This window comes from Cydia fagiglandana, chromosome 7 (assembly GCF_963556715.1).
Source record: "Cydia fagiglandana chromosome 7, ilCydFagi1.1, whole genome shotgun sequence".
In the NCBI taxonomy this organism is placed as follows: Eukaryota; Metazoa; Arthropoda; class Insecta; order Lepidoptera; family Tortricidae; genus Cydia; species Cydia fagiglandana.
In genome coordinates this window covers 7,210,299-7,231,503 of record NC_085938.1, presented here as the reverse complement: position 1 = coordinate 7,231,503, position 21,205 = coordinate 7,210,299, and the positions used below count along the sequence as shown (strand labels likewise).

Below are 21,205 nucleotides of genomic sequence, written 5' to 3'. Positions count from 1 at the left end.
ATTACAAAAAAAACCTTGAAGAATTTTAAGATAAACTAAGTGTAAATTAAAATATTATACTAGCTCTTGGTAAAGATCATGCTCCTCGTAAAGAGAAGCACAAGACGAGACAAGGAAGATCGTGCCGAGAAGGGAGCAGCATGTACAATTGCACACACTCGTTCTCGGCCTGTCGCGGGGTCTCTCGATGAGTGTGTACAACCCGTATAACGTATTTGTTGATTTACTTAACAATTTCACTATCAAACCACCCAAATATCAACTTACAATACTTACTTTGTCCTATTTGTTTGTATAATGGAAACACGTCTACAGATTCATCATTGTTACAAAACATTCTAAACCAGGATTTTTTGGAACAAATTGCCGCATGCAGTAAGATACTTTATTGCCCATTCGAGCGAAAATAAGACCTGTCGATTGACCCCAGGTTCGCAACATTTTACCATTCTATGTCTAGGGCGTAACCCTTTTCCATTGACTGTCACATTTTGACACACCTGTAATCGATCTCCGGGCGCGGTCTGAAAAACCCTTCGAGCATCAAAATGTTACCTTATTTATCTCTGTTACACAAAAATATAAAAACACAATAAATATTTTGGAGTTACATTGTAAATTTTATTTTACGTTTGTTGCTTGACTAATGGACCCCGGACAAGGGACGTTGTTATCTGCTGCTGGATTTATGGACACCGGATAGGTATTTGACGGATAAAATCATTACCATTTTACTGGACGGTTTGCTAATGAACCCTCATTTTCGTGGATCCCCTGAAATCCAGTTTTTTTTATAAAATACTAGCGCTGTAGACGAACTTCATATCTCCAGTAAGTCTACTTATTTAGTCTTCAGTTTATTTCATTAGGAATTCTCTAACGCAATAAAGTTTGAATAAATTTAATAGTATATAAAATTGTTTTTAGGCAATTCAAACTCAAAAACCACTAAAACCTTATTAAAATATCGGTAAAATTATTATGTACATAATCTTTAGCGATCAATTGGTCAAATATTTGTTCAAAGTTATTAAAGCAAAGAAATATAAAAACTCTAAGCATAAGAAAAAAAAGTGGTAGATTAACTCCAACAAATATAATTTAAACCTTTTGAAATTCCACAAAAGAAACAAACACGCTACATATTAACAAAGTTTCATCTTAACTTAATCCTTGAACATTATACGCGTCGCTTATACACTGGTTTAATCATATTAAAGTTCAGATTCGAAGACTACTAGTTTAAATCATAATTATGTACTCTTAGTTATCTACTTATACATTCCCTAAATTCTCTCTGCGACATTGCGCATCTATTTTGCTATATAATAACAAAGATATACAATAAACAGAGGCGCAAATATCATTTTACGTTAATTGGGTATTGTATGTTTAAGCCATAATATATTTTACTGGCTAATAAGAGTAATAAGTTTTTTGTAATAAGTGGAAGTACTGTTCCTTTTTTATGTTTTATAGTACATCTGGTGCTACATTACGGCACCCTGTGCTATAATAAGCACATTATGTAACTACGACGAAAATTTAAAGGGCTATATATACTGTAAAACGTTGTACGATACACGTGCAAATAGATAATTCACAACTCCCTTCAGTCGTGTTTTAAAATTCACCACTCGTTGCAAAATTCCTATTTTTCGCACTTGTATCGTAAATAACTATTACATGCCAAAAGAAAAGCACTTAAATGCTGTACACCCAATACCGAGATAATGGAAATTCTAAACAAGCGACCCATTTTAATTGTTCTTCTTGAGCATTGTTACAAAAGTACATAAATATAACGTGTGTATTGTAACATTTACAACATCTTTCTATTCTGTTCGTTCTTACTCTGTGTAACTAAATATTCGTAGTATAATCCCATCTTGTATCTTGCTTAATTAAACCGCTTTGGTTTCTGGGATACCTACTCAAAGCCAACCTCTATAAATATGACAACATTAATACGGTAGATTCATTAATTATTTTGAATCTTCAATTTCAATTTGTACCTATTATTTATGATGAATTATATGCGTAAGATGTTGTTATAATTTATAAATTTTCTTGCTTTATAATGTGTTCATGTTAAAATGAGTTTGATTAAAAATCAGATTCTCCATTCATACTATAATCTCATAAAAATAGTCTCATAAAATGTCTTAGAATGTCGCCAACTATAGTCAGAAAAAAGCAAAAAATTATAATTAAATTAAATAATGGTCTTATATTATGGGGTTCTGCTAGTTCTGCTACTCGCCGCAAAGTCGCTGCCACCTACGTAACATTATTACTACCACTTCGGACCTAGTTCCGCTACCCGACACTAGGGCGCCACCATCGCGCAATAAGTCTACAACTGTCAGTTTAAATTAGTCCCACATCTCGCCGCAAACGTCGCCACCATACTGATATCGATAAATACGTACAAGAAAAATGGAACAAGTACTATCCACACTCCAAGAGATACAAAAAGAGCTAAACGAACAAAAAACAACGATTCGGGAGAGCGGAAAAAACGTTACTGAACAAGTGACCCAAAATATCAATACAATCATTGATGAAAAATTCGTAAAATGGGAAGAAAAGTACGATATTCTTAAGGAGAAAGTGGACACACAAGAAAAAAGGCTATGTATTTTAGAAAAACAGGCGAGGCAAAGAAACCTAATATTTTTCGGAATTGAAGAAAACAATTTACCATATTCTGAACAGGAGAACGCCATCATATCATTTATCGAAGAACACTTCAAAATTGAACTGGACCGCAAGGATATTCAGGCATTTAGAAGATTAGGCGTAAAAAAGGACAGACCCCGCCCCATAGGGGTAACATTCTCAACCCTTGGTACAAAAATCAATATTTTGAAAAACAAGAAAATGCTCAACAATACTGGATATTACATCACTGAGGACTTCCCACCAAACATCTTAGAAAAAAGGAGAGAATTACAAACTCAACTAAAAATGGAAAACGCGAACGGGAATAAAGCCTTCATCAAGTATGACAAATTAGTAATCGTTGGAAAATCAATAGACATGACATCCAACAAAAAAAGGAACCTCCAAATATCACCAGAGAACAATCAACGCCAGAATGACTATAGAACACAGGTTTCAAAGAAAAATAAAACCCAACCTATGCATTCACCATTACAAAGACCACAAAGCGTATCGGAGACAGTTCTAAAACCAGGAATATTAAATTATTTAGTAAATAAAAATCCAAACAACAAAGAAAAACAAGACACGAACTTATAGAATTAGTACCCTACCCCTCCTCTACACAGAAATTACTTAACAAAAATCAAGAATAGAAAAAACAAAATACATCTTCCAACACGGCTGGTCACCGGGGAAGATTATGACCAAAACCCTCCAAAGAACAAAGGAACACACACCGAATACAGATTGAAACATACAAAGTCAGAACACTTTCGTCAAGTATATGATTGATTAATAGAAATAGAAGAATCAAGAAAAGAAATCAAGTACAACATAACAGGTATATCGGAAGTGCGAAGAGTAGGAAAGTCAACAGAAGAATACAAGAATCTCATAAGCGCAAAGACCGAATTAAATAGGCATCTTTGGAGGAGGCCTTCACCCAAACTGGGGTTCTTGCAGAAACAACAATTAATCATACCTACCTAAATATAAATACTAAATTACTAACATATTAGAAATTAAGATGTTTCCAAAATGTTATATAATAAGTTACTAATTAACTAAATAACCTATACACTATTGTTTGATTTTATTTTGTTTTTTTTTTTCATGCAAGAAATAATAAAGGCTTTTTTATTTATTTATTATATATTATGGGCCAACATTAAATAAATGAAGAACAGTAATTAAATTGCTACCATGTGTTCTTCAAGACAAGAAGCCTCAATAAACGAGGAAAAATGCGACGCTAAAGAAAAGTGGCTTTCCCTTTCTCTACCATAAGTTAAAGACGAATTTAATTTACATACGCTACAGCAAAAACAGTGTTATAATGACAACGTAAATGTCTTCAGAGTTCTAAAACGTATTATAAAAATAGGCACATAATAAATAATGCTTTACCTTCCACATTCATTTTTATTCAAAGAATCGATAAAAAAACAAAGTGTTTCCAATTAATTTTTAATGTGTAATTAACAAACTACCTATACCGGGTGTGGCCTGTAACATGAGCAAATAATTAAAACATAGACTGTACTCCTCAAACGGTGACACTTTTGACCAACAATTTTTTTAAATTATGAAGTTTATAGACTCCCTATTTTTCATACAAAATAAATATTATCTTCAATGGACGCCATCGCCACGCCATATCATTGTGATTGACGTTGCTTGTCAGCCTTAAACATAACAAAATTCGCAATACATTGCGTCTTTGAATAACCTTTAAAGTGTATTAAAAATCAAACTACAAGTTATTTTCAAAAGTCGCTGAACAAATGTTGATCAGTATGAGGAGTACAGCCTACAGTTAATTTTTTTGCTCATATTACAGGCCACACCCGGTATAAAACTAACCTGCTCTTTTAAGTATTGAATCATCGAATGTAAACTTGGAAGAAAAGGAAGCCGAACAAAGTTTTCTAATAACAAAAGAAGAACTCCACTCAAACTTTGACATAAATAATAAAGTTGAAAACACAGGTTTGGATTAAGGGTTGTTGACACTCGCTAGAGTAAAATGGTTTCTTAAAAATAATTACAAAGATTTTTTTAATTCACTTGTAACTGGAAATTGAAGCAAGTGTCGCATTAAACGTTTGTTAGTTCAGTCAAAGTACTTAATTTCCGACTCATTTCGTACCTTGTCACAGTGTTAATCAATATGAAAGTCGCTTAAGAGACCTCATACTATTATTGTCACTGTGACAAAGTACAAAATGGGTAGAAGATTAAATTCTTTGACTTCTAAGTACTTAGTTAATTGACTATTGGTATATATTTTCAATTGTGTTTTGGCCGGGCTAATAATACCTAGGATATACAGGGTGCTTCCTGTAACAGGAGCAATAAATTAAACTAAAGGCTGTAATTCTCGAACTGACCAACATTTGTTCAGCAACTTATAAAAAATATGAATCCATAGACTTCTTTTTTTTGCATACAAAATAAATATTGCCTTCAATGTACGCTGACATCAGTGTGTTTGACGTTGCTTGTCACGCTGTAAACATGACAAAATATGCAATACATTGCGTCTTAGAATAAACTGTAAAGTGTAATAAAAATCAAATCATGAGTTATTTTCAAAAGTTGCTGAACAAATGTTGGTCAGTTTGAGGAGTACAGCCTACAGTTTAATTTATTGCTCCTGTTACAGAAAACACACTGTATATTATAAGTCAATTAACGCTGTCAGCGATGTAAAACGATTTAAAGAGTAACTAAAAAGTGTGTCCAATTATTCATGATAGAATCGAATGTCATATATAAATACAAAATTTTAATTACCTATACGTTAACCTTGTAAGCAGGTATATTTATAAACCCTATTTTTTCAATCGGAAGACTATCGATCTTGATCCAGCCAGTGATTGTGAATAAGAACTTTCCAGCAACATATTGCCAGCAAAGTCCCGAAACACGTAACGGTTGTAATGTGCAAGTGAACTTTGACGGTTATCCGGCCGGTGACTGTGACTGCGGTGATAAGGTTGGCCAGTGTTGAGACGTTGCCTCAAAAGGCCCGGCCACAGGTGATGGTGGGGAGGTGCAAGTGAAGCGCGCGCTGGGCGCGGGGGGCTCGCGGCGCGCCGGCTGTGATGCGATGGGCCAGGACTGGTGCTTCAAGCGCAAGAGAAAGCGCAGCAGCGGTCAGGAGGACCACCCGCATCACACCCGGTAATATTATATTTTATAAATTATGTCTGGAGAAATCTATTATTAATTAGGGCCCCCCCACATCTAGTCTTTCGAGCGTCGGCGTCTGTCGGCGTCTGGTCAGCGCTATGGAAAATAACGTCGCTGCGCAGTTGCGTCGACGCTGCGTCGACGTTGCGTCGAGCAGCGGCCATAGAATTGTAGACGCTGACGCTGTAAAGACGCCAGATGTGGGGTGGGGGGGCCTTATGTCTGGTATAATCTGGAGAAATGACAAGGCGTTTGTAATAATGTCGATTGGGACAAGGTACGTTATATTAGATATTATACACTGTCGAAAGAAGACACGCGTGACTTTCTTTCATAAATCTGAATATGTATTATAGATTTTCCATAAAGCTAAAAGCGGGTGTCAAAGTATACTACGAAATATGGAGTCTCGCACTGATCTTGTCTAAACAACCTACCTGCCTCCAGGGAACCGAGCAAATATATTTAGATTATGGGACAGATTACAGCCACATTAAGAGTTCACTCAGGGGTGATATTAAATCGTACTCACATAATTCCAATTTTTAAAAAAAATCGAAACATGACGAAATATTCAACTGGAGTAACGTAGTGAGTAACCCGATAAAAATAATTTTATATATTGAAGTTTTACGGGAGTTTTGTGGGTAAGACATACTACTGTTGTTCTTGTCAGTGCTTTCTAACCTTTTCTAAATAGGCCTGATGAGTGATGACAGTAACAAAGAATCATGGAAATAATGGTTTCAAAGAAACATATATGTTAATATGATTCTAGAAAATTGCCCAATCTCAGTATAAACTGAAGGATTATTAATATACTAGCTTTTGCCCGCGACTTCGTCTGCGTGGAATTAGTAATTTGGGTACCATCTCTCTTCTTCTTAATCGCTCCCCCATTGCTGAGGATCGTGACTCCACTTGCGATTTATAAATTGCCTCCAACTGTTGCGGTCTGATGCTTGATGGAAGGCGGTGGTAACAGGTAGCTCCAGCTGTTCGGAGATCGGAGAGCTTGGGTACCATAATTTTAAACAAATCTGCTTTTTATTAAACCCTTCTTTTCACCCCCAAAATGGATGACTAATTACTGCCATCAGGCCTATTGATACCACTGTTCGGGGAGTTATGTAGTTACGCAAGTCCGGTAAGTAGCGTTGGAAAATTCGTTTGATCTTACTATTTACTTACAAAAAATAATTAAATTGAGTTTTAAGAGACCCACTGATTAACAGTTCGCCGGACGGTATCGGCCTGTCAGTTGTTCGGAACTGTCAAAATTTTGTACTAACTGACAGGCCGATACCGTCCGGCGGACTGTTAATCAGTGGGCCCCTTTACAGCATCAGTACTGCGTTAGACATAGTACTTTACTTTTTTAATCAATCTAATGCTTATGTTTACGAAGAAAAACCTTTAGCGCCGACGAAAAACCTATTTAAAAAATGCGAAGCGAATATTGTGTCTTTTGTCTTATGCCAGCGTTCTTATCCGACAAGATGAGTTGAGAGAATGGGGCCTTAATTTGAAACTCCCTCTCGATTGCATGCAAACGAGCACGACCGACTTTTTCGTCGATAAACAAAAAGTTTCTCAGACGAAGTTCACAGGAAAGACATTATTTACTGTATATTCCGAAATAAATTTTGATAGATGTACTGATGTTAGTGTTCATTTTTCCCTGATTCCTTTTTTTTTTAAATATCCGTGAAATACCTACTGAATCAAATAAAAATGCTATGGCGCGGTTTATGGTAGTTAATAAACAGAATGGGCCCGAATAATACGACCATGTATACCATACTATCATTCTAATATAGTAATTTTCCTGCATAAAATAATTCACATTCATTGATTAGCTTTTTTGTAAACAGTGGTTAGGTGTCAATACGGTAAAATGTTATAAATGTTATACTGGGTGTGGCCTGTAACACGTGCAAATAATTAAAACATATATTGTACTCCTCAAACGGTGATACTCTTGTTCAACAACTTTTAAAAATTATGAAGTATTTAGACTCCCTAATTTCATACAAAATAAATATTATCTTCAATGGACGCCATCGCCATGCCATATCATTTGTGATTGGCGTTGCTTGTCACGCCTTAAACATAACAAAATTTGCAATACATTGCGTCTTAGAATAAACTTGAAAGTGTATTAAAAATCAAACCACATGTTATTTTTAAAAGTTGCTGGACAAATGTTGGTCAGTATGAGGAGTACAGCCCACAGTTAAATTGTTTGCTCATATTACAGGCCACACCCGGTAATAACAACTGACAGCGGGCCACATGTGATAATTCGATTTATTGGGTTTTGAATTTTTCGATATTTTTTCTAAAGATTTTTTAACTTTTAAAGTAGAGTAGACCGTGGAATTCGTTAAGAACTTATTTGGACTGAGAATAAACTGGAGCGTATCTCATTAGAAGGGAACTCATAAGTTTCTAGATTATGATGGTGAAAAAGAATCACAAATAAAACCGTAATGTTGAGAAATTCTACAATTAAATTTGAACCTGACTTTCAAAAAATGTTATGTCATTGTAGGAAACTAACTCTGAATCCTTAAAAGGGTAAAAAGAAGATATAGAGCACAGCAGAATCTGATTTTAAAAATCTAGGTAGGTAACCCAGATAATCTCCCAAAAGACAAAAAGCAAGAGAGTCGCGTGCAAAGCGGTACAACGTGTTAATGGAAAGTACCCCGTATTGTCGAGGGGTAAGCGTGACTCAGGGCCCGATTCGGATTTTGAAATAGACATCTATTAGATATCTTTTAGACATCACCAAGATATGATAACGATATGTTTAAGATCTAACCTGTCAAATTTGACATTTGCGTGATTCTGGAGATACTCTTGAACGATTTGCACAGGATATGACTTCGAGATCCAATTCACATCTAATAGATATCTTTCTCTATCTAACGTAAAAGTGACATTGGTTGCCCGAATTGCGCTGCAAAAGAGAACTAGTTGATATCTAAACTATAACGTATCTAGAATGGATCTAGTACGTGTCGTCTCTTGTGAATATCTTGAAGTTCGAATACAGCAGTAGGTAGGTAACCCAGATAATCTCCCAAAAGACAAAAAAAAAGCAAGAGAATCGCGTGCAAAGCGGTACAACGTGTTAATGGAAAGTACCCCGTATTGTCGAGTGGTAAGCGTGACTCAACCGAGTGGCAAGTAGATAATCGCATCCTAATGGCGGGCCAACCTTGACCGGTACCAATCTTATTATCCCTGGCACTCGAGGCGTCTTCGCTGTTTTACTTTAGATCAATTTCACACACACCGTATATTTTTATTAGGCTAAAGTAGAACGTTTTCAGGTAAATCCGATTGCTTGTAAAAAAAAAACATCGATAAACTTTGATGTTGCTATTTGAAAATTTTTAAATAGGTACATAAATCTCAGTAGGCGTATCACCTAGGCTATTACCATTAATTAGAATCTATAGCTGATTATTTTTATGTGACTATTAGTCAGCAATCGAGCAGATGACTCGAGTCTTAACTCGACTTGCTAGTTTTTCGTATTACAATTGTTAGTAAGTACATGTTACAGATTAAAATTGAGAAATAGCAAACCTTTAAGATACTAAGGGCCCAAGAGCCACTAACTCAGAGTTAAACGTTAAAACAGGGTTAAATTTGACTGGTAACTCAGGGTTTAACCAGGTAACCCCGAGTTAGTGGCTAACCCTGATGAATAGCGCGTGGCCCTAAAGTATGTAAAGTATTTATAAATATTTTTTTTGTGATAAACAGCTTAGACGACAGACAGAAGATGTTATCCCACCCGTAACCCGATCACAGTGAACTAAAGTATGCACGGAGACGGAGCAAAAAAATCTGTCTCAGATTGGCTTATGCCCATATTAGGTACAGTCGCCATCAGATATATCGGAGCGGCCAAGGTGTTCACAAATATCTGAGCACGCCTCTATTGTCAGGGCGTTAGAGCGCTTGTTCAGATATTGTGAACACCTTGGCCGCTCCGATATATCTGATGGCTACTGTACATAGTACCTATATAGTGAGTTACAAAGTTATATCGACTCTTGTCTTGAGCCAGTCCTATCCATATTAAATGAGTACATACAGGGTGTTACTGACCGTCGGGCTTTAAATCCAGGGCTCGATTCTACTCGCTAAACTGAGCTACTTTTATTATGGCACCAACCCCGAAATCCCGAATTTTTTTTTTACGTTTTCATACATTTTGTCTGATCAGATGTCGACGTTTTCTATGGAAAAGCGAAAAATTTTTCCCCGATTTTAGGGTTGGTCCCATAGTAAAAGTAGCTCAGTTTAGCGAATAAAATCAAGCCCTGGAATTAAAGCCCCATGGTCAGACACATACTGTATACGTGCAGAATTAAGTAAACTTTGGTTCCTTATAGGTGGACAAAAATAATAACTGAGGTATAAATGATACCCCTTGTTTGGTGAGCAAATATTTCCTCAACAGAGTCCTTGTCCGTTCAGCGTTCAGTGATTTAATCTGCCTTTGTTTCCCCACTCTCTCCTTCAATTCCATAAAGTAGGATGTGCTATAGAATACTCGGGCTTGTACTGCTTATTAAACAAATCTGAAGTTTTTCCTCAAAACACATTTCTTGTACATTTTTAAGTAGGTATTTAATGTAGATGAAAGAGTTGTGTTTTTACTTGGTTCAACTTTCAAGAGTAAGCGAAAATGGAACCGACGATATTTTTGGTATCGTCGTCGTGTTGACTATACGAGTATTCATGCTCATTGCCGTTCGGTATTCGTATACCGGGTGTGGCCTGTAATATGAGCAAAAAATTTAACTGTAGGCTGTACTCCTCATACTGATGAACATTTGTTCAGCGACTTTTATATAAATAAATAACTTGTACTTTGATTTTTAATACACTTTAAAGGTTATTCAAAGACGCAATGTATTGCGAATTTTGTTATGTTTAAGGCTTGACATTGACAAGCAACTTCAATCACAATTACGAGCCCCGATGCATATGTTTTCGTCAGGTGACCCCATTTTTTGAGGTTCTCGCGTTTGTTCAAAAATAATATTTTTGTTTAAAAATTACTAATATTTAATGCTTATACTAATGTAATTTAATTTTATATGGTAATACTCTGCAATAACTAAATCCAAATACAAGAAATACCGTTTGTACTGAATGAAAAAAAATAATGATTTATTATATTTTTTTTGACGGGTAGGATTACAACATATGTGAAAAGGGCTATTACCAGGGAAAGCAATAGGGCTCTGCCAATGTACTGACAATTTTGTTTCGAGCCCATGCATGCAGCAGTGCTGTAAGAGAGGATAATATGATTTGGACAACGTTTTTGAAAAGTCCTTTTTTTTAGCAATAAAAGTCTCATGCAATTTTATTATACGATCAAAATAAACTACATTAAACATTGCTATTATGGTTCCCATTACTGGGTCATTATATGTTCATGTGTAAAATTTATTAAAATAAACAAAATTGTTGCGCGGAACTAGACGAAATCATTAGCATCGGGGCTCGTATATGGCGTGGCGATGGCGTCCATTGAAGATAGTTAATATTTATTTTGTATGAAAAATAGGGAGTCTAAATACTTCATAATTTTTAAAAGTTGTTGAACGAAAGTGTCACCGTTTGAGGAGTACAATCTATGTTTTAATTATTTGCTCATGTTACAGGCCACACCCGGTATTTATTAAACGCGCGTTTATTTTAAACCTAAACCTTATGTGCTTATGGAGCGACTGGTAGTCTAATAATAGTGCTTATCTACATATTTTAAAAGCCTTGCCACGGCGGTGGTCTACGCATAATAAGCATGTGTTCTTCACTTCTGCGTTAATCGTCGAAGGCCGTATCTAGTCACGATCTAAGTTTACTTTAATAGGTTGTTTTACAGTATTAAATTGAATAGTAACAACACTCCAAAACTAGTTACAGTTTACAGCATTTACCTACATATTTCTAACGGCCCGATTCTAACTTTAAGATACGTCACTTAATAGATCTGGAAACGATATGGATTAGATGTGTCAGTGTCAAATGTGACGTTTCTTCAAACAAATACGTCACTTTTGACACTGACACATCTAATCCATATCGTTTCCAGATCTATTAATTGACGTATCTTAAAGTTCGAATCCGGCAGTAATTCTTCATTTCGACGTCATCGGGCTGTACAACCTACCTATCTCATTCTTTATGAAAGCCATGTATTCTATAAGCATGAAAAATTCATCAACAAAAATTAGGTAACAGCCTGGGGGAACAACACCACTTGTTTCCACTTCCGGTTTTTACTGATTCTTGCTTTCTGCCGGATGTTGCCATAATTTTGAAATTAATTAGGGCTCGGAGCCGTACCTACTGCCTCAAACTGAGTGTAAATTTTTACGCAGGTACTAAATTACAAATACAGTACCTAAAATGGATATGTTTCTTGGCATACAGACTATATAGAGTCTGTGCGGAAAGAGAAGAGTCGTAAAGTGGTATCATGGTCGTATTTTTATCACCTGTCATGCCATGCGTCACTTTCGCACTTACATATTTGTTAGAACGTGACAGGCATGGTGACAAATGATAAAGAGCCGATCATCTTAGCCCTAGTGGAATGTATAAGTATGGGGCCCAATACATTCCGCGACTCTTCTCTTGCCGAATAGACTATAATATTGTTCTTTGCAAAAAGACTTTCAATCATTATTTTAATGACTATGTGCAATGCTGGCCAATACAATTTGACACTTAAAACATCAAGTCTTAAGTAGGTAAGGTAGGTAGGGAACTAGGGAAATTAGTAAAAGCCAGCCACTGCCCTTTCCTTTTCCACTCGTCTCGGTTTAGTGCTGTTTTTGGCCAATCTCTAAACTTATGAAGAAAACTAATATCAAACACTCCAATTTCTCTTAAATGAAATCTTGTGAGTTGTTGTAATCCATTGGGTCTATCAATGTAAACAAACACGTTCAGTAGTGTAAACTTTCATGCCAAATGTCCGATTATCAAAAACATGAGAAACGGCCTATTCCCGCCAGCGGATATTTTTGAAGATTAAGTACGATTATTACTTACTCACTACTTACTCCGTTGGCTCAGCAACCCAGAATGAGACTTGGCCTCCGACACAAGACAGCGCCACTTTTCTATCGACCAACTTTACTTATTCAATAATCTTCATTCAATCTTCATTAATTTTTATTTATCAACGTGACTTTTTTATTGCGACCGCAAGTTTTTCAATCGATAGTATGCGTGTAGTAGAGAAAATTTAATACACATCCCAGGCGCAAATGTATTACGGTGTAGGTGGTCATATGGAAACTACTTTTTCTGTTAACGTAAAATATTTTTTATTTTATTGTATGAATGGCATTGAATATATTTGCACGTAACAATACCCATTTAGCCCACAAAGCCGCATTCTCAAAGCGTTAATAATTACCGTGCAATCTGACCGTAAAGGGAGGCGTAATTGCATCTACATGCAATCCTCACACTAATTATGTTTGGCCACAACTGTGGCCGCGACACAGGATACGCCCGACAGTCTGTCGAGTGAGAAGTCAGGCCAGAGACGCAACGCTTCAAGGCTGCATAATCTGCTTATTTACAAAACGTTTCACCTGGACCTGTGACACGATTAAAGGCCGAGCCACACCGGCTTGCGTGTGCGTGACGTGCGCGTGTGCGTGCGCTAAAATGTTGGAGCCGCACACGCACACGTCACGCAAGCGGTGTGCCATCTCTCATAAGGATATATATACTACAACTCCGCACGCGCACGTGCACGTCACGCAGACGCAGCCGGTGTGCACAGGCCTTAAAGATTACACTCATTATTTTTGGCAATGTAGTGGTAAGCGCTGTGAATAACACCCACCTAATATAAATGCCTTTATTAATATGTCAAAGTCCTTAACTACTGACAAGAACACATATTCGGGGAGAATGTTTTGTTTGACATATTTAACTGCATTGTCGCCACTGCAAAAATAAAAATGCAAACTCAAAGCAATTAAAAAAAAAACAAGATACGAACTGAATGAAATGTACCTAAACCAAATGTTTTACATCTTAGCAAATGACTGAAGGTTATCAAAGGCGGTAGAGAACCTAGCCTGAACTGATAGTGTAGCTGAGTTGAGCTGTGTACAACGTACGTAATAACATGGTGGATGGAGACGGCCATTAGCTGCCAAGGTAACGAGCATTGTGTTGCCGATGTCGGAGCTAACGCGAAAGGCATAGTACTAATTTAGTTGTACGGTCACGTTTAATATATATGCGGGGATTTTGAACCTCATTTAAAATATAATAAGGCGATAGTAGTTTGAAAGTGACCACAATAAATAAAATGGTTAGACAATACTTGAAAAAAAAATAAAGCTAAGTTTACGTTTGTGTTATGATTATTTATTCACGTATAATTTACTATTAATAATAGTGTCTGCCCCGCAGAAAAATTATTGATTGTGACATTTAAATCCAACTTGTACAGTATCAGCTTTGAACGCTGCTTGTTCATTGTTCATCCGAGGCACAATAGAAGCCTATAAAGCACCCTCCCTCCCTCCAAAGCAGCATCCCTCCATGCACCAGATCAATCGGTGCAACCCTCAAGCTAATATTATTACACGCATAAATAAAGACAACTACAAAAAAAACCCAATAACATGTCCCCGCGACCTCATTAACCTCCAAAAAATTTGGTACGGAAACACCCGCTTCAAATTTAATTTTTCGACATTTCAAAATCTGAATTTTAAATTTTGTGTATATTATTCATTTTGTTACATCAATATTGTAGTCGTTACCTATTCATATTTGTATCAAGAATGAATAAATAGGTAAAGTGCATAATATGTTAACAAGTACACCTCACGGCTATTAGATGGCGAAGCCTCAAAGCCACACGTGATTTGCTTGTAAACGGGGCTCATAGGCACGCTCGGGTAAATTTACGATAAGAAGAATAACTTATAGAGGTCCTATAATCTGTATTTATTACCGTTTTTATACAGATTTAGTAGATATGTATGAACAGTTATGAAGTTTCTTCAAAACTGAAACGTAAAATGACGTTTAATATAAGCCTTTTTAAACTGCGTAGGTACTAGTACGTAATTATTCCTTACCCCCATATTTTTAACTAAGAGGAAAACACGTTTTCACTAAAAACGCGTTTTCACTAAAAACGCTATCAACCCATAAAGCAATAGTAAACGTAGGTAGACGTACCTTATACCCGACAAAAATATATTTTTTCTGGCGTTTTGTTCGTCGTTAATTTATTAAAAATCAAACATCACCAGTCATAAAATAACTACACAATGTTGCTTAAATAGATAACCAATACAAAGTGAAAGCATAAACTCTCCAATCGGCCTCGAAGAAACGAATGCAAGTTATTGCAAAACTCAACACACGTGACGTTAGCCTAGTTAAATTATTAAGTAGATATGGGCACTAATAACGAAATAAGGGTTGCGTCTGTTCGAGCGGAATTTGGCGGTCAAGGTTATGTGTGCCTAATTGGCATTCAGATATCTTACTGAATTATTCTTACAAAAAAATGGTGAATTTGTCTTTAGGTATATGTATTTACATTTATTTTAATAACAACTGTACAAAACGTCGAAGTTATAGTAAAAACATTTAAAACGTAATTTGGCGGATATGTAGCAATTAGAATTGAATCTGAATTTGTCTAAGTCTGAATAAGAAGTCAAAACAGATAATTTCATAATCCATAATATTCGTTTTACCTTGTAGTAATTTTTCAATAATGATTTTTTATCTTATGTTTTGTTAATCTATTGGCATTACGATTAAGGTACGTATTGTTTTAATGCGTTATTTATTTAAACTTTATTTGCACAAAACAAAAATTTAATCTAGGTACCTATAAAATATATTTTCTTAAACTAAACTGCCAAGATGGCCCTCTTTAATTGAGCCATAAAATTATTTTATTATAAACTACATGCTTCCCATTCATTATCTCTTCTAACCTAAATCTATGAAACTGAAATCAGTTACCGCGATCCGCGGCAAGCTTCAGAGGATACACAGAAAGTTTCCTGACCTACAAACGGACGTGCTTTGCATGGCGCGTCAAAGTGGTTCTTGGGTGTAGAGTGTAAGGGGCGCTTCCGTTCGCACGGCACGCGACTTGCGTCGTTTCCTACACAGGGTTGCGTGCCGCCGTACGCATGCGGCTCGCCCCTTTCGACCCCCGGCAAAATGGCGGTGCCAACATGGCCGCCGGGCAGCCGCAGGGTGTTCCGTGGTGCTGCTCCCGTACGACATGACGTTGACACGATTTCCCCGCGCGAAGCACACCTTTGCTCGCTTCGTTGTGCGACCGGCGTGATCGATTTGTTGCGACCGCAGCAGAGCCGTTACGGGACGCGCGTGCAACAAGTGATCAAGCGTTTTACTTACAATAAATGATACAATCGCTCCGGTGTCTTGTGATGTGACTGTGGGTTATTACAAATATATAACGTGCCCTTTCGGTCGGTGGCGGCGCGGGTGACGTCGCCGCTCACGTTCCCCGCGCCGCGCAACGTCAACAAGCGTCACGCACTCCGCTCCGCTCGCATAAACACCCGGTATCAACAACGCGTAACCTATACGACCAGAGTGCAACAGTGACACCTGCCCTATCCTAATGACAAGTGCCGTAATATCTTTACTAAGGGTTAAAAAGATGTTGAATGAAAATGTGTGTAGATAAACACGACTAAAACAGGCAAGTGAATATTTTTCGATATGACGATAGACACTGGCGGCTAGTGCGTTGAAGTCACTCGGCAACGGCACGAGCTCGATACAGTAGTGGTCGAGCGTTCGCGCGGGTCGCGCACGCCGTTACGGCCGGCGGCCGCACGTGGTACGCGAGTGACGTTAGTGATTTATGTTGATGCATTGAGTGAACGGACCGATGGTTTCGTCAGGGGGCGGGAGAGCAGGGCGCGTGGCGCGTTAGCGCCATGCTGACATTTGTGTTCGCGGTGTGGTCAGCAGCTCGCGCGCTGGGCTGGGCGTGCGAAGTGCCGGCGACGACGCCGGAGGCCGACGAGGCCCCCGTGTTGCCGCGGCTGCGCTCCGCGCGGGCCTCTAGCGACCTCTCCACCCTCAGTACCACCACCACTAGCTCCAGCCAGACCGGCAGTAGTGATTATTCTAGTAAAAGGTCCACGTCTTGTTACTATTACAAGTATCACCAAAAGCCAAATAAATATTTTTATTTAGAAGTGCTTCAACTAAATTATATTCTTCGAATTGTTGCAAATCTTGGAAAACAATTCCATTCCTAAGACGTAGGTACAACTGAATCTAAAATTGCACTACACATTTCCTGTTCGAAATTAATTATCTTTTCCTCCATACACACATAATTGTATGTCGACGTCGTTGATTTGTTTTGTCTTAGGTATTTAACAACTAGGTATCACATTGTCTGTCTTAATCAACTCCCATGGTTGAGAATTAACCTTCATAGCAGCCACGTGGGTGGAAACTTGGACTTTCGACTCCTCTAATTAATCTGTTGCGAGATGAATGATAATTATTTGATATAACAGAAACCATAACAAACCGTCCAGACATAATAACGACCATTTTTGTATTGTTTAGTTTGTTTATGATTATAGGTCGAAACTTTGACAGTGGAAAACTGTATTAAACATAATTATAGACATTTTGTTCGAAGAAGTTCCGGATTTTATGCTAAAATATAAATGTCAACCATTGAAGAGTAAATGAGTGAGTAAAATAAACGTAACCCGTGTAACTTATTTGTAAAGAACAGATGTTTATTTTATTAATTACCAAAGGACTAATCTTAATATAGTCAGACCGTAAAAAGTCTGCAGCGATTTTAATAGCCCACGCAGTGCAAGTGTCATTTTAAACATCAAACTTCTATGAAATTATGACGTATAAATAACACTTACACTGCGTGGGCTATCAAATCCGCTGCAGACTTTTATTGGTGCGACCAACTGCGTAATGGATGACCTATCAAGCTTTGTAAATCTTCTTTTTAAGAAATCTGAGACTAACGTGCGTAGCTAACCGAATAAGTAATAACGAACGGTACTATGTTGATAACATTCCATAACTTCATTTCTTTCCCTGCTAATGATGTGTATATTAAACGTTGCATATTCAAGTTTAAAATTCGAAGGAAAATTAAAAGTCGGGCTTCCTATTTACTACAGACACGAGGAAATTGTGTTTTACAAGCAACATCAAAGTAAGATTAAGTTTAGAGCTTCCTGTTTTTAACGGCAGGTGAAATGTTTACAATTTTATTTTACTACGGAGAGGACAATGCCCTAAGCATATACGAAGCGCAATATCATCGCAAAATTGTGGATGTAACCTAATAACGAAACAATGTACTCAAATAAGGCGGGAAAAGCTTTCAAAATTTACAAGCTATAATTCAATACAATGTAACACCATTGTACCTACTACTTTGCTGGCATAGCTTCATCGGGTAGTAAAATGAAAATTATACCAAGCTATTGGAGTTCATAAATCAATTTTATAAACGACGGACAAATAATAATTTTCAACTGAACCCTACATCCTCACAAAGGAATTCAATCACTCTAGTTTGTATCAATCGACAAAGGATTCAACACAAAGAAATTAATTGAGTGATTTAATAACGCGGAGTAGAGGCGGTGCAGCGGCGGGTTCTTTTCACTCGCATATCTCGGATACCTACAACTCGAGTGCGCTCGAATTCAGTATATCTAGACATAGCATACGTGTGCACTACGTGATACCGGGATCAAAGAACGATAGGAAACGGAAAACTTCTATTCTATTTGCGATCCGAATCGAGTGTGCGAGTTGGTGAAATGCTTATTGTTCGTGCTGAATAAGCTTTGATGGAAAGGGAAATAGTTTTTTTAATACAGTTGCTCAAAAAGTGCTACTTTACGTAGCTGTTTAGCGTGCGGAAAGTTGGTTATCTCGAACTAGTGCTTTTTACTTTTCCAATTTTTTTAAATTTATACTCGTTCCAATTCACGACTACTTATTGATGAGTGTTAATATTAGTTTCCTTTAAACGTCGTAATCAGCATAAAAACCTACCGTTAATGTAAGAATACGAAAAATATTACATATTTCATATTTAATTACTTACCTCTTCATCATTATAACACGTTTATTTTTTAATATTCAATATTGAAAATTCCGTTCTTAATAAGTTGACTGAATGGAACGGAATAGCTGCCAAACGCCCATAGATATAATATACTTAAAGACGACGTCTAACCGAGCTGTCACTGTTACCACTTGTGTTTAGTGTACGATTAACAATGTTTTTCTTATTTTTTCGCAACTGTATTAAAAAACGTCGTTCGATACACGTGCGGAAATGTCATTCTTCACTCGTCCCGAGTCTTGCCACTCGCCTGCGGCTCGTGGCAAGATATCTCGGTACTCGTGAAGTAATGACATACCTTCCGCACTAGCATCGAAATGTACTATTGTGCCATGAGTCGTCAAGCGTTTTCACATTGTCCGATCCGATATTGGATGTACGAGTATTAGGATCCTACATCTGCGTAGACAGGCCACGGGGGCGCACCCGGGTGCCTTCTTTAGCGATCACGCACACTACAACAAGCATTATGCCTACACGCAAACAAATATTATCGGTCCGACAGCTGACGGGGGCATCCGACATGGCTGTATTTATCGGAAGCGCCTTTCCGGTATCGGATGTCGGAAGGCGCCTATGACAAAAACAGCTGCAGGAGAGTGCCATTGGCATTAAGTCCGCCGTTTTTGCGTTATTTATTGTTTTTTAGTAATAACGATAATATAATGATTTATTAAATGCATAAATAAATACAGAGAAAAACATATATCTTACATTTTACTTCCTTCCGACATCTGATATCGGATCGGACAATGTGAAAAAAATCCGGTGTTAAGTTCATATACTTGGAAAAATTCGACCTATGCCGCTGTGGCCCGGTGGCCGAAGGCACAGGCACCAGCCGCGATAGCAGAGGACGCTGGTTCGATTCCAGCCTGGGCCAATGGAGGCCTTGGTCACTTTTTCTTAGTATAGCACATTTATTATATCAGTTTATAATGTGAAAAGTTGCTGTGCAGTGGAATGCTTTTCCCTGAGTAGGTACTAGGTATGAATCTAAATTACAGGCTAGGACCGGAGTTAGGCCTTATTATCTGCAAGTCATGAAGTAAATTATACATTAGTTACTTACTTACTTATTAAACAGCGATTACTTGGTTTTTAGTTTGAGTCGATCGGTAGAATGATGGACAAGCGTCAGCAAAAAACCGGCTAAGTGTGTGTCGGACCATGCATAATGGTAAGCTCCGCACGATACAAACAAAAGGCCCGATGTTTACGGCACTTAAGTCGTTTTAAAAAGAGGATTTGAAAAAAATTTTAATTCATGCTCAACCAATCATGTTCAAAAAATTTTACGTGGAAAGTATTAAGGTTTAGGGGTCATCCATTAATTACATCACACGTTTAGGGGGAGGGAGGGGGTTAAGAAAATGTGACATATTGTGACATGGGGGAGGGGGGAGACACAAACTTTGTGACGTCACTTTAACTTCATCAGTAACCGAAAATTTATTTAAATTATTTTATTCGGTGTACATTTAAATAACAAGTTTTTAAAACGATAATCGTTTTTATTCGTTTAATTTTCTTTCCTAAGCAGTTTTGGGTTATAAAATTACTGATATTTATATCGTCAAAAATATTTTGTTAAAATATTAATAATACTCAGGTACTTACTTAATTCGATTTGGCGATTACGTAGAAAAAATGTGACGTCACACTAGGGGGGAGGGGTTTGCCAAATGTGACCAAGTGTGACAAGGAGGGGGGAGGGGTCAAAAAACCTAGAAATTCGTGTGACGTAATTAATGGATGACCCCTTATTTGCGAATTTATTTTACATTTTTTGTACGCCGGGGGGTGGAGGGAGGTCACATTATTTTGGACTTTTGAAGCTATTATTTCCAAAAACTGACAGACGGACATGACGAAACTATAAGTACCTACGTAAAACGTAGCTAAAATGGCAAAAACAGAACCCTAAAATTGGAATTTAAATTAGTATTAGCTTTTAATTCAGACTAGTCAACCTTGTTTTTTTCCGGCATTTCATTCTAAAAATAAAATGCAGTATAATTTATTAAGTAAAGTTTGTCTTAGCGCTTCGCCCACTGCATTGTGGCTGCAAAATTGTTCAGGGTGATTCATCTTTTAACGCGTCAGAAGATCTTTCAAAATTATTGATCA

The 21,205-nt window shown here is 37.2% G+C and overlaps 1 protein-coding gene across 12 annotated transcripts in view; it reads left to right on the top strand.

The window, feature by feature from the left end:
- LOC134665829 (3',5'-cyclic-AMP phosphodiesterase) overlaps nt 1-21,205 on the top strand; it is a 614,694-nt gene that overhangs the window by 435,166 nt on the left and 158,323 nt on the right. Inside the window, exon 1 of one of the 12 annotated variants that reach the window (XM_063522840.1) lies at nt 5,618-5,853. The exons of 9 other annotated variants lie outside the window; for them this stretch is intronic. In XM_063522840.1, coding sequence (XP_063378910.1) covers nt 5,780-5,853 — 74 coding nt within the window. In that variant the 5' untranslated portion in view covers nt 5,618-5,779. Of the gene's footprint in view, nt 1-5,617; nt 5,854-16,682; nt 17,084-21,205 lie in introns of those variants that run through there. 2 more of the 12 variants (XM_063522832.1, XM_063522836.1) reach the window with 2 other exon arrangements.